Raw genomic sequence first — 27,534 nt, 5'->3', positions numbered from 1 at the left:
TAGATACTTTTTGTGGAGTCTTCTTGGATTGTCATTATCTAAATAATTTGGTGACATTTGCCTGCATTGGCTATTTTACCTCTAATCCCTTAGCCCAGATCATTTATAAATACATTTAAAAGTACCCGAGCCAAGATGAATTCTTAGAGAACTGCTCTCTTTTCTGTTCCTTACCCAGTTACTGATTCATAAGACTTATCCTAAGAGCGATTGGTTAGGATATTTTGCACAAGTTCTGGACCGTCCAACAAACACAAGATTTATTGAATTACACCAATCTACATATCTGTTGACACCCAGATCATTCTAAAAGGATGGTGAGGCAAAATTTAACTCTGCAGAAATGGCAGTTCTTCCAAGAAAAGCAATTGCTCTTTTATATGTGTAATAATTCTAGTTTTAATAATATTTTTCAACATTTTTCCAGGGACAGAAACTAAACAAAATTTCTTATAATTTCTTGATCCTCTTTTTTAAAAAATAGCATATTATTGACTGCTTTCCATTTGGTGGTAAAGCACGCTCAGGAAATGCCATTCTATTCTTCTTAGCACAGGGTTATACTTTACAATTTAATCCTTGAGTTTTCAACAAAATTTAATGGGGACCTCATCTGATTTTTCTTTGTCAGTATTAACTGGCTCTGATAAATACAGACTACTCAACCAGCCTAGGCTGTTTTACCACTTTTCTGAGTATTTTAATTTACAAAATCCACATAGCTAGAGTTTATTATTTGTTAACTAAATGATTTTTGTAAATATGCATAAGTTTAATATTGTTTAAGGGACTAGCATATGTCTCATCACAAACAAGTGAGGCAGCATCACCTGATTTCTTTGCTTTAGTGATAGCAGCTTTTATGGGGGCTCAAACTTCACAACCCTAATTAACAGGTCCATATTGAAGCCATAGTAGCATATAAAATAAAAAGCAGGAATGGATGAAATAGTTAGGGCACAGTCCTGTGACCACTAGAGTCTTGATGGACCCTAGAACTTCAGAAACATACTCCATCACTGGCATGGAAAGAACTGTACCAATTATGCCGCTGAAGTCACAAAAGAGACCTTGGATATTGCATTTTGTGGGCTTTCTACGGGAGAGGGGGAAACAATATATGCCAGCTTATGCAGTATCTGTCTTCTCTCCTCGTGATGTGGAGAAAAAGATTTGGATGGCTGAATTAGCCGTCTAAGTCTTTTGCATGGTAGGAAAATTCTGGAGGTGCTTCTTATTCCCTCTGTGGTATTCTTGTAATGCTCCGAGTTCAGTCAGTTACAGGCAGCCAGGTTATTAGCCTAACAACACAGAGAAATCTATGGCACATTTGGTTTCGTCCTTTATGCCAAGGAAGCTAGATCAGATAATGAGGATGTTGTTACCTCTAAGCCATTATCAAATTACTGTTTGATTATTATGGAGGCATGCTGCCTAACTGCAGCTTTCAAATGTCTTACCTCCAATCAAAATAGCCTCTATGTCCATAAAGTACTTGAAGATGTACGATTCTCAGCAACTTATTGACCAGTGAAGGACAGAGTATAGAGTTCTTTTTAAAGTGTGGGCCCCAAATAAATGCATGTATTTTGAAGACCTGGGCAAACAAACCTAGCAAGTAGCAGCTGACAAGTTTGCAGCAGCAAAACTCTGACATGACTGGCAAGTATCAAGATGTTAACTACACAATGATAATCTTGCAATCCACACGTTACAAACCCTTAGCACCTTTGTTGTTGTTAGTCCCGAAGTTGTGTCTGACCCATCGCAACCCCATGGACAACATTCCTCCAGGCCTTCCTGTCATCCACCATCCCCCGGAGTCCACTTAAGCTCACACCAACTGTGAGCACCTTTAGTATAGCCTTAAGGAGAGAGATTGTTTATGAACTGGAGGGATAGAAATATAATTTCCTAATAAGCATCCTTGCAACTGAAAAAACAAACCAGATGGATGAAATTCTCTTCCTCTTTGGTAGCATCTAACAGTGCTTGTGTACAATCTTCACTGAAAACAACAATGTTCTATAGCAGGATAATAAAAATTCTACATTTAAGAGGGGAATTCTACAAGCTGCAGAAATTGTGCTTATTTGGTTCAACAAATTCTGCATCTATTTATCATGTGGATAAGCAAAGAACCATAGAAGATATTGGTGGGACTCATCACTTACCATATATTGGAATACAGCAACCATCATTCCTGACTATTGGCCCACCTGGCATAGCAGTGATGAGAGGTTATATACAAAGTACCTGGAGGACTCTACTAGTCCTATGACTCAGTGTGAGGCAGTGACGCTCCACCCTAACCAGCAAAAATTCTACTCTTGCCGTGCAGACTTGCAAGCTATTTCCACAGCTCTTGATAAACTTACTTTTAAAAGGAAGGTGATTCTTTGTGTTCTGAATTCTTTTTTATCTCCCAAAATCCTTTTATCTACAGATTAAAGAGAACAGTGGCCCTTTTAGAAACCAAGCTGGCATCTTCTCATGAACATTTCTACATTAGCTTAGATAAATGATGATATATAACACTGACATAAACCTAAAGTGCTTGCTGTTATATAAATGACTTTGTTGATTTATCTGCAGGGTGGAAAGATTCCCATCAGGTGGACTGCACCAGAAGCAATTGCCTATCGTAAATTTACATCAGCCAGTGATGTCTGGAGTTATGGAATTGTAATGTGGGAAGTGATGTCATATGGAGAGAGGCCTTATTGGGATATGTCCAACCAAGATGTAAGTGTCTTTTACCTTTATCTGAATACTAATGCTTGCTCATTTTGCTGCATTTTAAGCTGCCCAATAATCAAACTTTTCTGTGGTGCGCTAAAACATGAAATGCACACAATAAAATAATGAATCAAAACAACACATAATAAAACCATGATAAAACCAGCAGCAAAGAATACAACCACTGTGGGGCAGTTCACCCTGACCCTAAACTTTTTAGAGCTTTTAAGTTTAAAACTGGCACTTTGAATTCAAAACAAGGAAATGGAGTGATAGGCCGTGAAGATGGCAAAATACTGGCTTCACCACATCAGCCAGGTCTAGTTAACAAACTAGTCACAGTATTTTGGATTAACTGAAGTTTCCTGGCCCCTAGTTGTCCCTCATTTTCCAGAACACTAAAACACCATCCAGATGCCTCTCTCAGCCTTTTTATGATGTCCCCCCATGTAGTTGGGAACTGAGTGTGACTGGCATAAACACATTGGTGGGTCGGTGCTTATCCAGTAGAATCACCATCCCACCAGCAAAGTGCCAATTTAGTGTAAAAGAAAAGAATAAAAGGGCACAGTTCTTGCAGACTTTGATGTCTTCTTGAGGAGTCAATGACATGATCTCCGCGACCTTCAAGTTGCCACTAGTTCGGGTCCCAGGAGCATACAAGAAAGCAGCATTTTTCTCTTATTCTAGTACTAGGATCAATTAGATTCTTCTCCAATAAGATTCTGAATAGATGTAGACGGCTATTTAGCGCATGGTAAATTAGCATAACATGCATTTAATCAGCAGACAAACTAGCTGTCATTATCCCCTTGCAAATGTGTGTGTGTTCTGGAAAGTAGATTAAAATGTGTAGTAAACAATTCACTCGTCATGTCAAAGTAGATTCTCTAAAGACTGTGATTTTCTGAATTAAGAAAGACTCATGTGATGTCCCACATAGTTCATATATATCCTTGGACCTCTATACAGTTCGCACACAACTGGTGATTACATCAGAAAGACACCGTTGTGGAGCAGGATAAGATTTAGGATTTTGAAGCACCCCTTTTCAAGTTCAGTCTTTCCGTACTGGCTCAGATCAGTTCAAAACCCTCCCGGACTAATAAAATACATTTGGAATACCTGATATGTCTCATAACTCTGGAGCTATCTCTAGTGGAAGAAGAAGAGAGAGTTGCAGTTTTGAAAGGGTCCCAGTCAGAGGCGGACTTCACACATCACAACAAGCAATACCACATGGTTTCCACCATACATATTTTTTCATGGATGTGCCTGAGAAATGATCAGGTAACTCAACTCCTGTGTCCCATTTTCTTCCTCATTGGTCATCCAGACAGTATCCTGGAAGGTGCTATGAGGAGTAATGAAGCTCCTCACTTTGGAAGCCATGGTTGCAAATTGAGTTCAGCTCATCACAGCCATCACACAGTCTGCTGCTGGCTCATTTATGCACTCAAGACACCTTGCTCTCACATGTGCAACCAATCAACTGGGCAGAGCCTTTCATTTATACAGTGCTCACCCCTACTACTGGCTGGCAAGGAGCAGCATGCGGCAGATGGGAATCGCACCCCAAGTGAAGTGCCATTGCTACTTCTCGCAATACTGCTCACATGAGAAGGGGATTATGGAGGAATTTGCTGCTGCGTGCAACCCCCAACTGGATGCCACCACCAGAAGATTCTGGCTGCTCCTGCTGATGCTTGAGTTGCAGAAGGAGAATCAACTGAACTGCTTTTCTTTTCTCCCAGCACCAACCAGTTGGTTGTCCACTCATGGACCAAAGAAGATTTTTAGGACAGGAGATTGGAAGAATTAGGATCCCTCTGATATTTGCACCAAATGGCAATGTCAATGGCTCTCTCTGGTTAGCCATTTGGCAAGAGTGGCAATGGGCTGCTCCTGCCAAGCAGCTTTATGGTTCTGGCCTCAGCATCACAATGAGTTATGTTTTCTTGTTCAAATGACACAGCCAGCCATCATGGTAAAACACAGCTTTGCTTCTGTTTGTGCTTTCTTAAACCAAATGTTCATGCTAAAATACTTTAGAGGGGTTCAGACAACACCATAGAACAGAGAAGGTAAAAAAGCACAATCGCTTGTCTTGTTGTGCAGACCTTCTCAGTAGAAGCTTGACTGACAATGTAAGTGCTCCAGGACAGGCTGCATTATCTTTAAATATAGCACTTCCTCCTATGAACTAATGACCAGCTCTGTGTGTGTGTGTGTGGCGGGGGGGGGGGGGGGGGGGGGGGGGGTGGCTGGCTGGCACATTTCCAAGATTCCATCACTTTCAGGAGTGACTAAGGAAGACAATCTGGATAATAATTGGCTACACAATACTAAATATATCTTCTGAGGTAGGGAGGGGAACTCAAATGAAGTAAGTATCCTAGGAGAAGCTAGAGCTGGGTTGAACATTGAAGAGAAAAAGCCTACACTGCAACCATTTGTTGCAGCCCTTACTGGGTGTGGGGGAGAGTGCTACATCTGCGGCACCCAAATGCACCTAATTAGTTCTCTTTTGCATCATGCCACATGTAAAAACAGGAACAAGTTGAAACTTGTCCAAAAGAAATCTCAGAAAACAGAATATGTATCCAGTTGCAAAGTATTTCAGACATTCTAGAGTAAAAAGGATATTGTTGATAATCATTCTGCACCAGTTTCTCCTTTGATAATCCATGAAAAATACCTCAGTGAAAACAGTTTACCCATTAAAATTTAAACCCTAATGTGAGTTTAAATTTCTACTTTGGAAATGATTATTTGCATCTAAGACTATACAAAGAATTTTATTTGGCATATATAATAGTATTTATGTGTGAAAGGTTTGAGCAATAACAACAATGGAAGATACGTCCTTGGGGGACATTAAAAAACAGCTTCAGTAAATGACCCCTTGTAAATTATGCAAGTCGCGTTAACTGTACCATCTGGACCACTTCAGTTCATTCCAAGAGGGAGTTAATAAAATTCCTGCTTTTGTAGATTAGTATTGAAGAAGAGAAATCTAATACGGCAGAATGTTCTAAACAGGAAGATAGCCCAGTGAAGATGAGATATATCCTTTCATAGGATGATGTATAAGGAGATTAGCATCTCTTCCCTCCTCAGGCTTGAGATAGGAAGTATCCAGCACTTTAGTCAAAGGCAGAAAGCTGGATAATAGCTGAGAACTTATGAAGAACTGCAAAGTCCCCCATGTTGTTTACATGTAGATCACATTGAAGCTGAAAGGAGATTTCAATTTAATTTCCTACTGATGCCAAATATATTTGGGGAGGGCTCAGCTGATTGGCGGTGAACATGTTTTGCATGCTTAAGGTCCTGGGCTCAGTTGCTGGCATCTTCCATTAAAGCAGCAGAGCTGGGATAGAGAGAGTAGACACTTGCAGTGTACATGGGATTTTGCAAGGCAGACCAAAGTTTAGCTCAGAATAAACAAAAAGTCACTGATAGTTAGCATGAAAACAAACTGTCAGGATCACTCCAGAAACACACAATCTTCTTTTATGAATGGCAGAATGGAGTTACTGTAGAGGGAGGTTTCCTCATGCTCTTTATGCCCTCTTGCTTACAAGAGCTCAAGAAGAAAGCCCAGATTAATTGGACCAGTGATGTAGCTATGACACCTTTTACCAGTGGACACAAGCGAGATGCTATGCAGCTCACATCACACAGATTGTCACATAGATAAAGGAAGACTTCACAGTGGCTTTGAGGAGGCGGAATATACATCTTTATCCACACAAATTAGAATATAAATAAGACTTGGAAAGTTATTAATTTTGTGGTTGTGAATAGGGCAGGGTTTGTAACCTTGGAGACAACACCCTTGCCTGTTTGCTTTAATGCCTAGTGGCAAGGGAAGTATGAATCCACATTGCCGGCCATTATGTATTAGCTACTCTTCTTGTGAAACCAGTCATATAGTTGTGTGAATCAATGTGTGTGGCCAATTAATCTTTCTACTCTATGTAAAGACTACCAACAAGAGTGCCCATTAGTGCCAACTGTGATGGGGTGAAGGGTTGTGAACTGGGCATACCCAACTGTCACAAACTAGGTCTTGATTATGCATGAGCTCATTCTGTGTAGGTTTGCCAAATAGGCAGCATGTGATAATGAGCCAGATGTACAGAAGGTTTTATGGTGTCTTTTATACAGACAGGTTTCAGATCATGTTGGATACTGTTTATAATTATACACTTTTAAGTGACACGGTAGGCCAGTTTGCAGCTGGCCTTTATGGGTACCTAAGAGCCCAAGGCAATTTCCCCTCTCACATTGCATGAGGGACAGACAGATTTGAGGAAGAGAAAACAGGACCAGGTGTTACTGGCTGTGGAGCTGAACTGAGCCATTGCATGGAAAGAATGAATACAGTCTGGTTCTCTGGTATTCATATTGACAACTCCAGGAAATCTCATTTTGGTTTTACTTCCATCCAAAGTGATTAATCATCACTGAAACAACCAGAGTATTAATATAACACTGGAGATTTCTTAGTTCTTCAAATGCACTTTCCTTGCCACTTTCTGCTTTGTAGGGTATTTACTAGGCCTTTATAAAAAAATGAGGTTTAAAAGAAAATCTAAGACTAAAATATGCATTTTAGCATAATTTGACTATAAATGCATTAAATAAATATAATATATACAAGTCTCAACCATCCATTATTTCAATGAAATAATCAACATTATTTAAGCAGCAGTTGAAATATATACCACTCTCTTTTCCCTCTTTACTTTAAACATGTCATTGTTTAAATACCCAGGCTCAATCAAGATTCCTCTGTTTTATAATCATGAAATTGATTAAATGATTCAGAGATCTTAAAATGTTATTGCTGCTCTTTTGATCAGGTTATCAAGGCCATTGAAGAAGGGTATCGGCTGCCACCCCCAATGGACTGTCCTATTGCTCTCCATCAGTTGATGCTGGACTGCTGGCAGAAGGAACGTAGTGACAGGCCTAAATTTGGACAGATTGTCAACATGCTAGACAAACTCATCCGCAATCCCAACAGCTTGAAGAGGACAGGCTCTGAAAACTCCAGGTCAGCTGTGTTTCCTTAATGGAGATGGATCAGGGAATATATTGGAGATGACAGGCAGCTGTAACTCACTTCAGTGTCTGTGTCAGAGCTGAAGACAGTTTCGCAGTTTTGGCCAGGCTATTTAAACTTCCACTTGAATGAATGAATGAATGAATGAATGAATGAATGAATGAATATATATATATATATATATATATATAGCACAAAATACTGTATTGCCTTTTGGGTTTATGCTGACATTCCATTGGACCTCTTGAGTAGACAAGATCCCTGTAGGATTCTCAGGGCAATGCCTTAGTAAGCATAGCAATTCTCTTACCCATCTAGATCTCTTACCTATTTTAATAATGTAGTAACTGCAAAAATGTTTGTAGAAAGGCCAAGGTGGGGGGATTCCCATAATTAGAGAGGGAAGGATTTCTTTCTTCCTTTTGTTGTGTGTGCTTGATTCTCAGGTTTTTAATATCTTACAAATTAACTTGCTGGGAAAAACAGCTAGGTTCCAGACAATCTTTTTTCCTAGTAGTATTGGCAATGCTCCTTGTGTAACTATGATCACCTTTGGAATTGTGTGCCAAGACATTAACTTACAAGTTAATAAAGAGGGCCACATTCAGCTGAGATGAACAAGAAGACAAGCATAAGATTTCCTGCTTGCAGGCACTCTCTTTCTGAGTCGTTCTTTCTGCTTAAGGAAGGAGAATTTCCCCGAAGTGCATAATTTATCATGTGTCTCCAGGAACAAAGTGCAGTAGTTGACCCAGAGGCAAAATGTGAAAGAAGAAGAAAATATTCTAAAAATGGCACACATCTTAGCTGAGGGGAAGCTGCTCTTGTACATACCTTAAATAAGCCTCCCTAAATTAGTGCAGGTGTCAGCAGAGGCTGGACAGTGCTGGGTTCATCGGCTGACAATGCTGCATCAAGGAAAAAGTGGTTTTTCATGTTTAAACAAGCATGCCCTCTGATGACCACTGCTTACTATTTACATGAGAAAAGACAAGTTATTAGCCCTTGGAGACCACTATCTTCTCCCCCACCCCACTGCCCCCACATTGCTCTAATTGCATCTATGGCACAGTCAGGGTATTCCTCCTGTCCATGTTAAATTATTTAAGAGAGAGGGCTGCCCCATACCAACTGTTCACACTGCTCTGGAGCATTTGATTCGAGGCCACTGAAGGGTAGAATCTGATATTTACTGTGTATCACTTCCAAGCCTGACCAGCACTATTTGCATAGGCACAAAATGCAAAGCAAGGATTCTTGAGCTTATGTGGGCCTCTGTACAATGTGAAGCTACCAAGTAAAAGCCCTTTCATGACTGGCCATTGCTTACCCTTTGATGCATGCTAAACATATTGGCTAGAGAGAGGGGTGTGGTGACTGTTAAGAATTAGAATAGCATTCATTCAATGGGAGAACAGTCCAGGGCAATAACTTATAATAAGTCTATTCTACACCCTGTCTTTGATCCTGTGTGTTTGGAACAGTAGTCTTTAAAATAATACTAATAACACCACCAATAAAAATATCAATAGCTGATGACAAATGTTGAAACCTATTGAAAACCAGTGAAATTTGCTAAGAGGGTAAAATAATATGTATTAAAACAGTATGTATTAATATATTCATTGGTCATATTAATATAAACAATTAACTCACTGATAACTGAATGGGGAAACTGAAACACACATTCCTCAAAACAAAGATTGAAGCTGCCATTATTCTGGGATAGTCCTGGCACACATGTTGGTCAGGAACTGATTGATTAAAGTGGATTAACTCCCTGCTGACCTTGCTTTGTATGCAGGCACTTGCTTCAGACCTGGCCAAGAAGATGTCTGATTGAAGCATTCCCTAAATTCTGAGCTCCCAGGCTATGTGAACATGCAAATTTCCACCACGGGTGTTTATGTTGCACTGGGCTGAGATCTGAATTTTCATGGTAGATAAGGGGGCACAAGGAATAGGGATGATTCTGTCATAGGAGATTGTCTTCTTATTGGGACCTTGCTTTTCAAAATGTTCGGATGAAACAGGCTTTTTGTTCTGTGTGATGTTTTTGAGAGCCAAATGTTGCAGCTAGTGCTGCTGGTTTGTGATGTTAGCCTATGATTGCATAGGCTCATTTATAGGAAAGTTCAGGATTGATTCTCTGGCCACTGTGAAGAGCAGATTAATGTGACAGGACACATATGTAACCTAATTCTGTTTTTATACGATTTATTCTGAATAAATGAGCAGTGCAAGCGGTCAAAATCTTATTTTACACCAGGGCTGGGAAACTTTAATCAGCCTGAAGTTTCCCACTGTGATAGGCAGCATTTCAGCTTCCCAGACTACCGTATAGGCTTCACTCCAGTTGTCACCATAGTCCCACAGATTTCTTCAGGCTGATGGGAGCGAAAAGGCCTCAGTGTTGCTGCTGATTTTCTGTGGCAAACCACTACAGAATGCTTGTTGTTTAGTCACAAAGTTGTGCCTGACCCATCACAACTCCATGGACAACATTCCTCCAGGCTCTCCTGTCCTCCACCATCCCTCAGAGTGAACCCAAATCCACACCCACTGCCCCAGTGACTCCATCTAGCCACCTCATCCTCTCCTGTTCCCTTCTCCTTTAGCTGTCAATCATTCCCAGCATCAGGGTCTTCTTCAGTGAGTTGTTCCTTCTCATTAGGTGGCCAAAGTATTTGAGTTTTGTCTTCAGTATCAGGGTCTACAGAATGCTACACTGCCCAAATTTAGCCTGGAAGCCTAATTTGGTTAACGTGGTGCTTTATATTGGTTTGCCACCATTTTTTTTTTTTTTTTTTGCCCTCCAAAAGAGGACATGGCTCAGTGGTACAGTGTGAGCTTTAATGCAGAATTCCCCAGGTTTAATCTCCAGCATCTACAAAAGTCTGAAAAAAATAATGTCTGACACCCTAAAGAGCTGCTGCCAGTAAGCAAAAATACTAGGCTAGATGGACCAGTTATTTGGCAAAGTATTAGGAATGTATGGATTCTTGTTTGGTTTGTTCTATTTGTGTTTTGTAGATTGTCAGGAGTTTTTCATTCCATTGTCCACTGATGATGTAATTGAAGGAGTTAGGGATGTATGAAAAGTTTGTTCCTGTTGGCAAATGCTCCTTAGCGTAAATAGTGTAAACACCTTGGTGCAACTTCACATGCATGAAAAATCCATCTCACCAAATCCAGTTGGAAGTTATAGAATCATAGAATACTAATGTTGGAAAGTACCTATGAAGGGCATCGAGTTCAGCCATCTGCTTGATGCAGAACTCAATGGAATTGATGCATCTCAGGGGAAAAACAGTGCTTTGCAGGTCAGATTGATAATAATATAAACCCATTCATTATAATAATATAAACTCATTCAGCTCTCATGTCGATTTTTTTAACATCTCTATTTGGTACAATCAGCTTTCTATGTTACTGTGACAATCTATACTTGCCCCCAGTTGCCTTTTTCATTTTTTCGGGTACACTGGATTGCAGCCACTCTCATTTTTATTTTCTAAGAATGCCTCTGGGACTGATGTGGGCTCCAGAGGCATTCCTGGAAATAAAAGCAATGCATTATGCAAAACTTGTTCTTTCAGATGGGGCCTTGAGCTCAAACCTTTTCTTTCTCACAGCAGTATTTCCATACACATGTTTAGTGAACACACAAACACTAGAATCTAAGAGCTCTTTATGATCATGTAAATTTAGTCTTCAGACTTCTTCTTGTTTGCCCTGTATATTTATATAGGAAACAGTGTAGTAGTGATTGAACGTAGTAATTTTATGACTCTAGTCTTTTTATAACAAGGAGTCCATGGGTGTTTTTGTTTTTGGGGGGGGGGGTTCTTTGTTTTCCTTTCCTTTCCTTTCCTTTCCTTTCCTTTCCTTTCCTTTCTTTTCTTTTCCTTCTTTCTTTTTCTTTTTCTTTTTCTTTCTTTTTTTTGGTGTACAAACAATACTCAGTATCCTAAGTACAAACAATTGTGCACTTTAAACTCTAGCTGCCTCTGTTGAGCCAATGGTCTGTTCAAACTGTTCTTTTTTAATCCCAGGCCTAATACTGCATTGTTGGATCCAAGTTCTCCTGAATTCTCTGCCATAGTTTCTGTTGGTGATTGGCTCCAAGCTATTAAGATGGAGCGATACAAGGATAACTTCACAGCTGCCAGCTATACTACCCTAGAGGCTGTGGTGCATATGAACCAGGAGTAAGTACTCAGCGGTAAAACAAAAAAACTGGTAAATCTGGATTTAATCGGCTTCTTTTGCTTTGCTCTGCATACCATTACATTCATTAGAGTTTTGGAATGCCTTTAGCCTAGAATGTGTATAATTTCAAAGTGCCTTTCACAATGCCTCCAGAAGTTTAATTAAACATTTATATACATTCACCTTGCTTTGCAGTATTTTCTTTTTCTGTGTTTGCTTATCTGTAATGTAATTTACTGAGCCAGCCTCTGGCTTCAGATTCTCACCTTTTGACTTATTTTTGCTCCATGCAGTGACCTGGCGAGAATTGGAATTACTGCCATTGCACACCAGAATAAGATTCTGAGCAGCGTCCAGGCAATGAGGACCCAAATGCAGCAAATGCACGGCAGAATGGTTCCGGTGTGAGCCAGTACTGAATAAACTCTAAACTCTTGAAATTAGTTTACCTCATCCATGCACTTTAATTGAAGAACTGCACTTTTTTTTACTTCTCCTTGCCGTTTGAAATAATAATGATACTGATGATGATGATGATGATGATGATTTGCAGCATTGATTGATATATAAAGATAGCTGAGAGTGTTGCAAGGAGAGAACCTACAGAAATGACAGTCCGTCATTTGAGAACAGCCCTGGAACAAATTGTTTCTTGGAATATACTTCTATGTGGATCGATATTATGTATTATACATGTATCTATAAAACATCACATACAAGTTCTGATGCTGTGTTTGCTGCCCAATACTGTGCTTAAACAAAGGAAAGTACTGGTGTTCCCTCAACAGCCATTGGGATTACAATCATTATGTTTGATCTGTGGGATAAACCACATTTGTTCATCTTTTATTGGAAGAAGACTCTTCTGTACCAGGAAATGTTGGCATACTTTGAGCATCAACAGTACTTTGCAGAAATCTTGAGACAGAATATCATTTAGTTGATTATTGCATCTCCTTCAAGGATTTGTCCGCTTGCAAGTGGAGACAGAAAACAATCCTCATGGATTACAGGATTATTATTTTATTATCATTATTATTTTGAGCAAGGAGTGTTGGTTGTTGTTTTGCCACAGTGAGTCCTAGCTCTCTCACCATTTCTGAAAACATCCCAGAGAGCTGTTCTTGGCCATGGATATTCCACATTTGCATCCTTTTGCCCTTCTAAGAGACGATTGTGCAACACTGAAAAGGTCAGTGGAAGTTTGACTTCCCCACTGTGATCATGGTAGCTTCATATCCTTACTGGTAAAAAGGAATGGAATTCTAGAGTTTAAGTAGTAAAATTATAATATATATGACAACAGTTTGTTTTCTTTGCACAGTGGAAGATTGAGATTCCACTGACTGGCCTCATCCCCAGTAGTAGCATATCTGACATACTTGCATTGGGCATCACTTTGGAGACCAAAATAAACTCATTTGGTGGTGTGCAAATTACCTAGAACATATCTACAGCATTGGAATGTCTCGCCATCACACACACTACAAACATCTGCATAGGCTTCTAGGAAAAAAGGCTGCATTAGTTTGCTAGACAGAAATTTGACAGTTCCCATATGCTCCTATATTTTGGAAAGTTCCTCACTCCTGCCATTCTCCATTTATCAGCCCAGCTTGGAACTGCCCTATGGCTAGTTTTGTGCCATCTGGACTTATTAATAACACATGGGATACATGGTAAAATAGGGATTGGTTGGCAGAGCAATGTATACCATTGGTTCAGTTTTCTTTAGATCAGATCTCACAATTATTCTTCACTTGCTTCTCCTCTTGAGCACAATTACAGAATTTATGTGACATCATATTTGTCTTGGGGCTGTCAGTGCTGGGACCTAATTTCAGCTCTTGAACATCCATTCATTATAAATCAGGGAACATGTTAAATGACGACAATCACTTTATTTATCCTTCTTAACACCACTGAGAGTTGGAAAAGCACTGTTTGCTAGTCCAGCATCACTTGCCAAGATCTTCCATATACAGTTGTTCATCTTAATCAGACTTTTGAAAAGAGATTGCCTTCTACCGTGCACCATATGTTACTCGTCTATTTTGAACAAATATTGTGTCAGTACAAGGAGTGCTGATAAAAGAGGAACTACTTAATTTATAATTGTTCCTCCTTTTTGCTCTGTTCTGTCATATCAAAAGTAGTGTGAAGCCTGATTCCATGTGTGTTTACCCGGAAGTCCCACTGAGTTAAATGGAGCTTACATCCAAAGAAGTTTCCATAGAGATTTCAGCCTTAGATCCAAACCACAAGTATTTTTGTAATCCAATAAGCTTATGGAGAAAGCTGTTGGTTTGGTTTAGAGAACATGAGCTGAGGCCACATGTTAGACCCATTTCAGCTGAGCATATTGTTTTGAGGATGGCAATATCACCCATTTGGTCCTTTGCTTTGATTTTTCCTCTCTCTAGTTCTATCTATTTGTTGCAGCAGGTTTAGCACAAAAAAAGTGACACTTGAGTTAGAAATCACATTTATTTTGAAGCCAGGAGTACTGAGTGAATTGAACAAGTCAAACCTGACAAATTCCAAACATCATTCGCATATTTTTTCTCTTTTTTTGTCACTTATAACAACAAGTTGCTGATTTTAACCACAAGCTTCCCCATGAACTTGATTCGGAGAGTCAGTCATTGGGAACAGGGGAAGCTAAATTTAGATCTTGTCAAACTGTGACAGCTTAGTAAAACTTTTTTTTTTTTTTTTTTGGTGGTGGTGGTGGGAGGGGGAATTATGCATAAAAGCTTTTTTATTTGGAACAATGTGTGTGGTGTGTGTTTTTAAGGTGACTTAAACAGTCATATTTTAACACCAAATGACTGGCGAATGTGAGGTTTGATATTCAGTAAAAATAACTTTGTGCTTTGCCAGCAAACCTACCATAGTTTCTGAATGCCAAATAAGATGAAAGAATGGAGATCCATGATCCAATGTCTGACCTCTAAATGTTTCCAAAAGATGCATTGTGGATGTGTGCATATCAAATTTGAATTAGGATTAGACTGAGAAAGATATAGAGATATCCATTAACTAGCAGTCCTGCCACCGGCATGTACTTCTAAGCTTTTCTTACCAGAGCAAAAAGCAACGAGGTGGCAGCAATTCTTACTGTGGAAAACAGCATGGGGATTAACATCCTCCTTTCTTCTAGTCTGGTCCCAATCCAAGTTGGCAGCCCTCTGCATTGTTTTTCCCTCATATTTATAGTGACAAGTAATCTGATCCTTGGATATTCCTAATCTTGTCTGGTTTGAACTTCAACTGTTGACAAACATCACATATTGCTACCAACCTAATATGGAGAATGTGAGCTATCCCTATAATATTATGCTTGGGTTTGATGAAATAATACATACCAGGAGAATACCTATCACATGCTCTAGATGCTAGTCAGCAATTTCCAGGTATGTTGCCTATCTTGTTAATGCAGCAGCCTGCTGTGTGTACTGATCAGAAATGCCCATATACCATGGAGTAGTCTCCAAACCCTGGACTTGTGGATCTCTGCATTAGACTGCTTGCTGAGTCCTCTCCATTCCTACACAGGCACACACACCAGTCTCTTACCTATGAAGGCATTTTCCTACATGCTAATTGTAGTGTGTGTAAGGCAGCCAAGCTGTAAACAAGCCCATGCCCCTGTGTAGATCTGTTAGATGCAACTGTTTAGTAAACTTTGCTTAAAAGGGGCCTTTATGAACATGGGAACTGCTTTCAGATGAAGTGTTGTTCCACCTGGCCTGGTACTGTTCCTGGTACTGTTCCACCCGGCCTGTTGTTCCACCCGGCCCTTCCTCTTTGACTGCCAGTCATATTTTAGGTTCTTGGGAGACATTCCTTTTGTTGGCAAAAGTGGTCAAACCAGGGAGTTTATGACTGCAAACCATCTGCTACATTTTTAGTAGAGTTACATTCTCTACTAAAAGGTTTGCCCTTCCTTTGTCTTAGAGCATGTTTGTAAAATGAACAAAGGAATTTCTTAACTGAAAGTAAGACTCATGCTCCCAGGACCAACACATAATATCTATACCTAACGAAGACTGTTTTTAAATATGAAGCATTCAAATTTCCCATGCCTTCTGCCATGGTTGTATTCTAAGCTGGACTGGGACATAAGCAACATCATTTAGAAGAGAAATATCCGAGTCAGGCCTTTAGTATGATGAAATTCAAAGGTGTGCCCAGTATCGGTGCTGTGCCAAACATTCAGTACTTTAGGATTTCCTGTGCTGTGATGTTACATTATACTGATGTACTTTTTCTTTGCTTTTTGATAGGTAAAAGGATGCTGCTTTCTTGGACTCAGCCCTTCTTAGTGCCCATGATGCCCTAGGAGAAGAAAAGGCCAGAGCCAGAAGCCTTACAGTATGCCAGTTTACCCAGCACTAACTGTAGAGAAGATGAACTGTGTAGAAATAGCTCTGCTTCCTAAAGAGCACCTCTTTGACGTTCTTCCTTTTCTTTTTCTTTTATTGTCAGCAACAAAAACAAGACAATAAGGTTCAGATGTGGCTCTTTCATTATCACTTGAGGAATGTACTGTGTCAAAGCCCTACAGACTTCTCTTTCCTCATTCCATTTATTTAAGCAGATCCCAAGGGTATGGAATGGGCTTCCATGGGAGGTGGTTGAGGCCCCATCAGTGAGGGTGCTCAAGGATAGGCTAGACATGCACATGGTGGGCATGTCGTGAGCAGAGCCGGCTGGAGCTGGGGGTCAGACTAAATGGCCCAGGAGGCCCCTTCTGACTCGCTCTGTTTCTATGTTTCTCTATATATAATTTGTGGCGGGATGTTGTTTTCTGCATGTTACTGCTACATCGGTATGAGTGTAAGTAGTGGAGCCCTACAAACCATTATAATGGACACCAGAGCCAGGTATCATGGCACACAACCAAGCTGAGACTGCTTGTGACAGTAAAGTGATGATTTACAGAAAGTGTGCCATTGTGACAATATTGGTATTTTAAAATATAATGGAAAATAACTTATTATCTCTTCTTGGAATGCGTGGGGTGATGTATGTTAGTGTGTGTGTGTGGGGGGGCATGCATGCCCATCTGTGTGTGTGCATGTGTTGCCTGTTGCGCAGGATTACCTGTGAACATGCAGATTGCATCTCAAGATAACTTAATGGTTTGTTGCTGAGCTGTTGAGTTACCAGGCCAGTATGTGAGCTATGCAATGAAACACACACACTCCTGAATGTTCCAGTTCTGTATCTATTCATGTATTATGTAGCCGTCACACTAACCTTAACAAATAGTCTCCAGCCTAGAACAGGGGCACTTTCACCTTAGTTGTGGAGTGATCCATAGTGAGTTCCATGATGGTGATAAAGAGTGACATCAATAGCCATTAATCTTACTGAAGCCTGTTTATTGTTGAAGCAGCAGGACCTTACGGTGAAGATAAAGTCTTCATTCATCAGTAGGCTGTTTTCAACTGAATCATTAAATAACCTTTACCCCCCACACTTCCTGAAAAAAATTGTCTTCAAAAGGCTTATTGAACATAAACCAAATATGCAATCATTATCCATTCACAGAAGTAAATGGCTCAGTGCAGCACTTGTGAAGAGTTTGGGTCTGTAAACTGACTTTTGAGCAATATACTTTATTTTTGCCCAAGATTACAGAAGATGTTGAAAATTAGCAAGAGGTTTGCAAAAACTCCAGTGGTCCTAACATAGATAAATCACTCTACAAGGCTGCGAGAGAGGTTTGTTGTGGTAACGAACTTAGTGGTTCTACCTAGGAAAGTTTACAGAGTCTGGAGAGTTCACTGCTAATTTTCTGTATGGTGTTCTTGGAGGCAAGCTGAATGCAGGAGCCTAGGGAATGAACTGCCATACCGTATCTTGAGCTCAGCGGTTGATGCGCTCGACCTGCTTTCTGGTGGTAGAAGACTCTCCCCTACTGAGATGCGATGCAGCACAGCAAACTGAAAAAGGACAGTCAAACCAACATGCCTTGGGGGGAAATCAAAGGAAAGAATGTGTAAATACTGCATTAAAATGTTTGGCATTCAATAAGGCCCTAAAATGGCATCTCAGGAGTTATTTTTCATTCTTGTCTCACCATCCCTTCCCTTTCTTGTACAGGGAATTGTACACCCTTGTTTTTTTGCTCATGTAGTTGTGTTGCTAACAGGCACAACAGTTAAGGAGCCAAGAGGCATAAACTATGGACTGTAAATCTAGCATTATTAGACTGAAGGCAAATGTACTAAATATGACTTGGATGCGGGGAACCAGACATACATGCTCAAAAACAACCAGAATTGAATAGAGAACTGGCCTTCATTTCTTCCTGGTTACAGAAGAAACATCAAGAGAACTCTTAACACAGCAAACCTCTGTACATTAGGAAATTGTTTTGCTCACAACCTCACTGGTTGATGTTGTCCCGGTTTCTTGCTGTATTAACTTTGTGATGGATCTATGTATTAAATATATATATATATATGTATAAACAAAAATAAGCTGGTTATTTCCAGCAAACAGAACTTCAAAGCAGTATTTTTCTTTTACATGACATTTTCATAACCAGAAAGAAAGCATCCTGAATAATAATTAGATGAATAAAAAAGAGTGCATTTATTTTTTGTATCACTACAAGTATGTTGGAATATGCAAGGACTGTGGTTTAAAAATTAGAATGTATGAGGCATATAATAATTTAGTCCATACTGGGAAAAATCTTAACAGTGCATTACTTGGTTTGCAAATTTGAATGATCTCTCAGTTAGAAATATAGATTTTCTATTTTGTTTTAATTTGTAATTTTCCCCTCTCCATCAATCTTAGGTACACATAACTTATGTCATTTATTTATGGTCTTTTATACCTAGTTTGTAAAATTGTAAAATAGCAAACTAAATGCAAAAGTTTGCATTTGAAAATAATAAAGTAGTTGCTGTACAAATTCAAATGTTATTTGTGATATATAGTTGTATGTACATCCTTTCAGATCAGAACTGCATAAAATCATGTTTGCTAACACAGACACAATGTGTATATAATTGACACAAAAAGCAGATGCAATGCTAATTCTGTGTCATGTCAGATCACGTGTGGGAGATGCTTTCATACGAAGAACATTACTGAGATACAGAAAGCTGACTCATCAGGGAGAAGACTAGTTAGAACATTCATCCTAATACCTAGTTTTCTATATATACAGGGACTTTTTTGTATTTTGATAGTGCTATAATCTAGAAGTCCTCGTCTGTTTTGGCCAATGCAATAATTTATCTGGAGATGACCGAAAGAGCAACCTCTGGCTACCAGACAGCAGCTAGAGGACCATAGGATAATTCAAATTCCCAGATCCATGCCTGGAAAGGAGCTCTGACCTTGGAACTGGAAATCTGCCCTTGAATTCCCCTTACCCTTCACAGCTGGCATGGAATGAACTTCCAGCTGCTTCCCTGAGGTGGAACAGCTGAAATCAGAGAAGGGGTAAAGACAGAATGGGGGAGGTTGCCCACCAAGATATCTACTTGATTGACTGATAAATTGGTTGATGTTGCCCCACTAGCCTTAGGCTCCCTGGTTGGCTTACACCATGTTAAAATTCATAAATTGCATAAGAAGCGTACAGTACATAACGCAGAACTCACAATGACAAAAGACCAATAACAATGAAATACATAAGTAATCCACCAAAATTAAATAAAACAAACTAAGAATAATAAAACAAATGAATAATATATATTATATAAGAATCCAAAAATCAAAGATGGGCCAATTGAAATTTATTCAAGGTATGGCACATCCTGACAAGGCTCAAGCCTCTTTCCTTCCCTATTCAAAGTAGGGCTTGAAAGTTTTGTTAAATGGCCAAAATTGGTTGTTTGGCCCATTTGCATAATAAGCAAAGCCGAGAGACAAGAGGTGGCTCCACGCTTCTTCCACCTGGCAAAGAATGGCCATAATATTCCATGTCTGAAGACTTGCAAGCATCCCCCTGGATTGTGTCCTAACATCATAATCCCAAGTGTGTTTCTCCAGAAGTAAGTTTAGCTTCAGTTAGACTAACTCTATAATAAGGTTGTTTAAGATTGCAGCCTAACATAAATCCCACTAATTTCAGTTACACAGGCCCAAATTTAAGTGATAGGATATCTACTGAATACCATAGAAACACAAAAAAGGATACAATGTTCATATTTTATAAAGGATATAAATTTACCAAGTGCTGTAAATACAGAGATAAGAAACAAGGCAGTCCCAGATCACGTAGGCTTAAAGTAAAGAAGAAACAAACAAACAAACAAAAAGATGTTGAGGGACTAGGAAAACTATTGAAGTGGAGCACTTTTTTAAAACAAATGGAAAACAGTTCTGAGAGAGGAAGTGCCAAATGGCAACTGATGGCCTGGGATCTATTGTCCCATCTCTCCTTCAGCTACAGCCTGGTGGAATGTCTCTCAGTTCATGAAACGGGCCAACTCTTCCCTTTTTTCTGTGCTGCATCAATATGGCTAAACAGAAGTCTAGTTTGCTTGCCTTCCTGCCGTATGATGGCATAAATGAAGGGAATAACAGGTGTGTATGGGGAAGGGGGAAATAAAGAGCACAAACTAGTAGTAAAGAGCCAGTGTGGGGTAGTGGTTAAGAGCATGGGACTGGGACTCAGGCGATCTGGGTTCTAATCCCCGTTTGGCCATGGAGCCAACTGGGTGACTTTGGGCCAGTCTCAGCCCAACCTACCTCACAGGGTTGTTGCTGTGGGGATAAGATGGAGGAGGAGAGATGATGTAAGCTGCCTTGAGCCCTTGGTAGGAAAAAGGCAGGATATAAATCAGAAAATAAATAAATAAATAAATAAATAAATTCTCTGGTGGACAAGAGATTGAGTAGACTGTGAATGTGTGAACATGAAGACCAAGAGAAACCAAAGAATTTAAAAGCTCCCTGAAAGAAACAGGGATAGTTCTATGCACCCAATAGCCAAAATTCTCTGAGCAGATCACAGCAGTTAAAATCTGCATAAAATACATGATAAAATGTAATTTAAACTACAGTATAAAATAAAAAATAATAACCAAATAAAATTTATCAGCAAAGATTTAAATACAACTATGAATTTAAAATATCAAGAAACTTGTCCTGGAGAAAGCAAGAGGGTCCTCATTGACACGAAACAGAGCACAATGCGATGCCAGGTAACCTCTCTGGAAAGCTCAAGATGAATCTGAAATGAAACTGATACTTTGAGGATTGGTAACATCCAAAAGCAGAAACAGACATTTTAAATCCATATGCAACAGTGATAGCTTTAAAAACACTGTACTCTCCACAGAACATAAAGAGTGGGGCTGGAGTGGTGGGGAGAGCAATTAATTTATGCACCTGTGGTCCTGGCAAAAATTGCCAACATAGCTGCTATGGAAGAGATGCTTTCTTTGGTGCCAGTGGAAACTTTCATCTGGCTGCTCTTGATTTTGAGGGCAATTTTCATTGGAACTGCAGAGGGATGAGGCCTGCAACCCCCTGCCCAAGTGCCCATTTCAGAAGTTTGCACTGCAGCCATGTAAACCTAAGCAATAAATGCATCTATTTCCTTCAGCTTGACAGCATAACATGGACTGTGATATAGAAATTAAGGTGGGTACCAGAATGAAAAAAAGGAAGTGTTTATACTTGAACAAAATTTCTGACACTTCTTGTCTTGACCAATTCTAACTTTCTCAAGCAGAATGGAAGAACAACTGCATTATTTTATTTCCTTGTATATAAAAATCACTTTTATATTTAAAGTCACTTAACAAATGTTAAAAAGAAATATATATTATATATATTTAAATAACAAAACAAAAACAAATCAATGTTAAAAATTTTCAGTACTAACAACAGAAATAAAGCCCCCTCTTTAAAAAAAAGCAAATCAAAATAAGCAAAACCAAAATAACACCAACATTAAATTAAGGTGTCATCTAAAAGTTAATATATAAAAAGCAAAATGTATCACTTGGAAGAAGGAGACTGTCAATGGAGAACATCAGTAGGGGACCATGCTTGAAAAGGCCAAGTCCCCTATGCCTGTCTATCTGATCTCTGCAAACAGGACCTTTCTAACTATTCTAATATATTAGGACAAGTCTGTACAGGAGCAGGGAGTTCTTCAAATACCTTGGTACTAAACCATCTTAGGCTTTAATGGTCAGTACCTTTGAAGGGACCTTGAAAACAAATAGGCAGCCAACACCCTTTCTGCAAAATAGGTGTAATGTCATCTGGCCAGTTTCCAGGCATATATATGAAATCTTTCATTCCAATCCTTATCAGATGTGGAGAAACACCTAGTCTAGTACACACAGGTTCAAGCTACACATTATCTTAATGACATACTGTAGCTTTTTGTGGTAATGTTGTGTGAGTGCAATTCAGATTAGGAACACTACACAAGATGGAGAGGATCAACACCCTCCCTACACACACACACACACACACACACACACACGGAAACACATGGGGCTTAAAGGAAGGAAGAGCCTCAATTGTGTTAGTAGACATTTCCGTCCCCCTCATACCCCACCCCAGCATTCAGGGAGCAAATAGTTGTGGGGAAAGTTTAATTTCTCCCTCATGCTGTGTTCCAAAATCAAATTGAGCCTGTGAACACATACCCTTGAGTAAAATTTCATCATTTTACTGTTCCATGGCACTGAGGGTTCAATCACATGAAGAGGCATCTAATTTTGTAAGAGATCTTGAATTTGTATTGCAGTCAAGAATCATAACTGAACTTAGTTGATCCTACAAGATGTGGCCAGGATTACAAAGTAGGACAGTGCATATTCCCATTTCTAACAATGAGCTAAACACAGCAGAGGAAAAAAGGGCTTCCTGGATTCCCTGCTTTGTTTTAATGAAGACAGAATCTAGGGAGATCTAGGGTGCTGCAGACTTTTCCATCCTCTGCATACTTCGTCAATCGATTAACCCTCTGCTTATGGTGACTGGAGGGATCACAGGTCAGTCTGCTGGTTGAATCATAAAAAGAAGGGCAAGATGCCCATGGATATTTTGTTCCGTCAGTAAATGCTGTGCTTATAAGAAGGCCATTCTCACTTCCAAAAGGGTACTGAGAGTTCAAGCAGTTAGATTTAAATGTGAAGGCCATTTTTCCCAGACAGAGCAGTCTAACAAAATCAAAAACTTAGCAGCAAACCAATTAGTGTTTTAGAAACAGAGCAAGGGGTCACCTACAGTTCAGGAGTTCATAGAAAATAGTTCACCCAAACTAGGACAGGTGAGTCCAAAACTGGTAAGAAAAGTGCAGAGATTCATGCTGTCAGATTAAAATTATCAGTTTAGCTCAACAAAAGAGTGAAACTGCAACCATTTTTAATAATGGATTTTCATATCCTGAATGTTTGTGCCACCATCTGTTAAACCTGAAAATAATTTATACTTTTTTGCAGTTCAGGGAGAAGCAACATTTGGTGCACCTTCAAAACTATTTCCAGGGCAACCCAGAAGGATAGAGGCTGTGTGAATCTCCTTTGCAGTATGGTTCATTCCATACAAATGTGATATGTGATATTAAGGACTAGGAGATGCTCCTTTTCTAGAAATAAATGAAGTAAACAATGAGCATATCAAACTTTTTAAATTTGTTCTTTTTTGGTTCATGCTGATTTTCCAGGGACAATTTTCAGGGACAATTTTATATAGCACTGAAAGATGTAGCTCTCTGTTTAAGAGTCTTGAGGCAGTATAATCCATCCTACTACATCAGGAATCCTTCTCATTTCATTTTTCTGTATGTGTTCATGAAGATCTAGAAGGAGGGACACCTCTGAGTAGATACATGCAATGAACTAAAGAGACTGGCTTCTAGAGTTTCTGTGCAAAGGGCTAAAATGAATGATGCTATTGAGCTAATATCCCAATAATACTGAATTGGATCTGGGATCTGCCTTCTGTTGAGAGAAGGGAAGGAAGAGACCTCTGCCTGATATTTGGAAATGCCCCACCCCCTATGCCCCACATAAGTGAATCACCCAAGGAGAGGACACACATCACCAAAAAAAAGAGAGGACAACTGTTTGCATAAGATTTGTATATGCTATTTTATGCATATAAATGTATATTTAGTGATAGTCATTATTTTTTCTACCATTAAAAAGCAATACAGTACATCTCACCCTGGTGTGGAAGACTGCGAACGAATGACACATGTGCCTTGATGGATCTGCTGTCCAGGTGCTGTTGACGGTAACCTTCAAAGCCAGCCCTTCCTTGAGTCTGAACTTGAATTGGATAGCACTCAAATAAAAGATGCCTTCATATAAAGCACTGCCTTCTGTGAAAGAGGACACAAAGCCACCTATAGAGCTCCGTCCATTCAGCAGCACCTCTGACCCTCAGTGCAGCATTTTCACAGAGATGGAGGCAGCATCTATAAGAAAAAGTACAGAAGTCCTCTTTTGCCAGCCCAGTCACAGGTATTCAACACGATAGTTTTACCCAGGTCTGAATATCTAGAACGTTCTGCTAAGTCAAGGCAAGGGTGATGGGACAAGATGTGACACGGATAATCAAGGCTCTGCGTATTGTCAAGGAATTGGTTGTGACATCAGAAGCAGGGCTTGAGAGACTCAAGGACTTTGTTAGTAATGGTTGACCCTTCTTCTTTGCATCTGGGGCTGCTGTTATGCCCCTGAAAACAAGCTCCTTCCACGGAAGGATTTTAGTAGCATAAACATTTTATAGTTGTACGATTGTAATAGTGATCTGAATATATGTGTCCTTGGTTGTACTAAAAATCATACAGCTTGTTGCATTTGGTCTGGAAGTCTGTGTAGTGTAGTGAAAGATGGGAGAGAGGAAGCATGCCTTATCCCGAGATCTTAAACCATTCTACTCATGTTAGAGAAGCTAAATGAATTATGACAATTACCAAAAATGCCTGGTATACTCTAAATCAACAATATGATTGAGATCCAGATACATTTGGGGCCCCAGCCTCAGTTATTTTACCCTTTCCCATTTAAGGAAGTGCCCTTGGGCCATTTACTGATTCTCGATTGAATGGGTAATAGACCTCTGACATATCTTATTTCTGGTTGTAGCCCTGAACATAATTCTTTGTTTACAGCTGCTGCCAAGAGACTTCTATGAATATGTAAATGTTTCCCTTAAAAAAATAAATAAAACAGAAAACTGAAACATTTCAGTTCTAATCATCCTGAGTAAAGCCTAGATGGAGAAATAGCTGCATGCAAAAACAACCAATAACTTGTTTGACCAAAGTTACAGGTAAACAATGGACAGTGCTGTAATATTATATAACTGCACGAATAGTCTTTATGCAATTTCCTCCTACTTGATTGGTTTATCATTATTATAGCCCAAATGTGTACTTTTTGTAGAGATGTGCTTGTTTTCTAAGATGGTGTTACAAGTTTCTTAGGACACTTTAGAGTACCCTTCCCCAACCTGGTCTTTCCAGATGGACAACAACATCCAGTTCTTCCACAGTCTTTCTTATTATTTGACAATTATTTCTGTGTAGAGTTTCTATCAGCAAGTGTTGAATGATTTTGAATAAAATCAGTAGGAGTTAAGTGCACAGAGGACTGTGGCTTTTTGGTTTTGCTGTTTTTGTTGTTTTTTCCCCATAATCCCTGAGAGTCTGGAGTGAGCAGCGGATGTGAATGGTGTGTGATGATTGTCTCTAAGTATGTCGATTGAGTGAATTGAGTCTCTGCCTGGATTAGCTTACATTAGGGATGGGCAACAGCCTGTCATCCACATGCATTCCTCTAGCCTTTTGTGAGCTTGTTTCCCTTTTAACTCATCACTGTTGCTGAAAGTGGTATGATTTCAACATAAAGTCTGCAATTTTCCTTTGTAGTCTAGTCAAATATGTGAGGATGTTATATCTGCCCAAGTTTTGCATTCTTTTCACCTTTTGGGGGACAGATAATAGCCTGTTCATTCACTTGCAGACATGAGTGCAGATGAGCATGGGATTATGCACACTAGGCTCATATGAGGGTCCCTACGTGCTCCATTTAGCATATGTGTGAAGGGGTTTCTACATGTGCTTGGGTGAACTTACTTAGAAGGCTCTGCAGCAAAGCCTCTACAGCCGCTTTGGTCATTTGGAACATCGAGAAGCATTGTGGGTGCTCCCACAAAATCTTTGTCCATTGATAAAACAGCTGCCATGGGGGACAGGACAAGTAAGCCAGTCCTCTACCATCTACACTGGATTCCGATAGAGGTCTGGGTCCAATTCAAGGTGTTAACACTAGTGTTTAAAGCCCTAAATGGCTTTAAAGGAGCACCTCTTCCAATACAAACCTAGCCAGCACCTTAGATCCTCATCTGAGGCCCTTTTGAGGGAGCTTCACCTTAGGAAATAAGGAGAGAGACAACTAGAAGAAGGGCCTTTTTGGGAGTGGCACCCTGAGTTTGGAATGAGCTCCCTACAGAGGTTCATCTGGCATCCTCTTTATACTCTTTTTGGTGCCAGGTGAAGACCTTTTTATTTCAACTGTGTTTTAATTGTTAACTTGTTTTTTAACATTTTAACAATGATTGTGGCTTTTATCATTGGATTTGGTAGATGGGAGCATTTTATCTTTTTATTATCATATTGTTTTAATGTTTTATTGGAAATTGTGATCTGTTTTTATATTGTATTCATGGTTTGATAGGGTTTTTTTTAGTCTGCTCAGAGGGCTGTATGGCTAAAGAGGCAGATTAGAAATTGAATAAATTAATTAATGAATGAGAGAACATTCATTCTCAGAAGGCAACTGGTAAAATTAAAAGAGTAACTTGCGCAAGAAACTTAGTACAAGGTAGAGTTTAAGCTCCAAAACACAAAACCATTCTTGAATTCAAATAAAGGTGGCACAGGGGAAAAGCACTTTGCTTTGCCTCTTGTCAACCTTCCAGTTAAGAAAGTTTTTAAAAAATCTTAAGACATAGCATCAAAATCAGGAACTTGTCATGCTGTTGTGGGGTGCAGCCCGGTATGTAAACAATGCACACATTCTAGAGCAATAAAACCAAAGTCCTTTAATGCTAATTGTCTACAAGATTTGCAACTCTGTAGATAAGTTCCCTAATAGCGGTCCTTGCTAAGCAGATGTTAACTCTCTAATGGCTCCTCTTCCCAAGCCCACGTGGGATTATTCTCCCAAGTCACGCCCTTCCTCCCTCTTACGCAGTCTACTTTGCAGCTGTTCAAATCTGCGTAAAATACGTCTGTTCTCGGCTTTCGAGAAATCCACGACACCTATTGTGTCTTCTGTATCTGGTTCAGGGAGATCAGCATCAGAGGGGGAAGAAGCAGTTTGCTCTGCCTCCTTCTGAGTAGAACTTGCAGCTTCCTCTTTCTCATGACTCTCTGTCTCTGATAAAGGTCCAGGCATTTGCTCAATGTGCTGGGACTCAGAGGAAGACGCAGTAGTTGGCTCAGCTGTCCCTGCGCTGGGTTGCGGGGTCGACTTTTGGGCACTGGGTGGCAA

General features: G+C 39.7%; 1 protein-coding gene across 1 annotated transcript in view; it reads left to right on the top strand.

Annotated features, from left to right (window-relative positions):
- Positions 1 to 18,968, top strand: part of EPHA4 (EPH receptor A4) — a 178,848-nt gene extending 159,880 nt beyond the window's left edge. The window contains exons 14-18 of the mRNA XM_044432888.1: positions 2,596 to 2,745; positions 7,611 to 7,804; positions 11,869 to 12,024; positions 12,319 to 13,217; positions 16,315 to 18,968. Of these exons, the coding sequence (XP_044288823.1) occupies positions 2,596 to 2,745; positions 7,611 to 7,804; positions 11,869 to 12,024; positions 12,319 to 12,433 (615 nt within the window). The 3' untranslated portion in view covers positions 12,434 to 13,217; positions 16,315 to 18,968. The remainder of the gene's footprint in view (positions 1 to 2,595; positions 2,746 to 7,610; positions 7,805 to 11,868; positions 12,025 to 12,318; positions 13,218 to 16,314) is intronic.
- The last annotated feature ends 8,566 nt before the right edge of the window (positions 18,969 to 27,534 follow it).

This window comes from Varanus komodoensis, unplaced genomic scaffold, assembly GCF_004798865.1.
Source record: "Varanus komodoensis strain SLA01 unplaced genomic scaffold, ASM479886v1 scaffold25, whole genome shotgun sequence".
NCBI lineage: Eukaryota > Metazoa > Chordata > Lepidosauria > Squamata > Varanidae > Varanus > Varanus komodoensis.
Note: the sequence above shows the minus strand (reverse complement) of the source record. Positions and strands in the feature narration are given on the sequence as shown.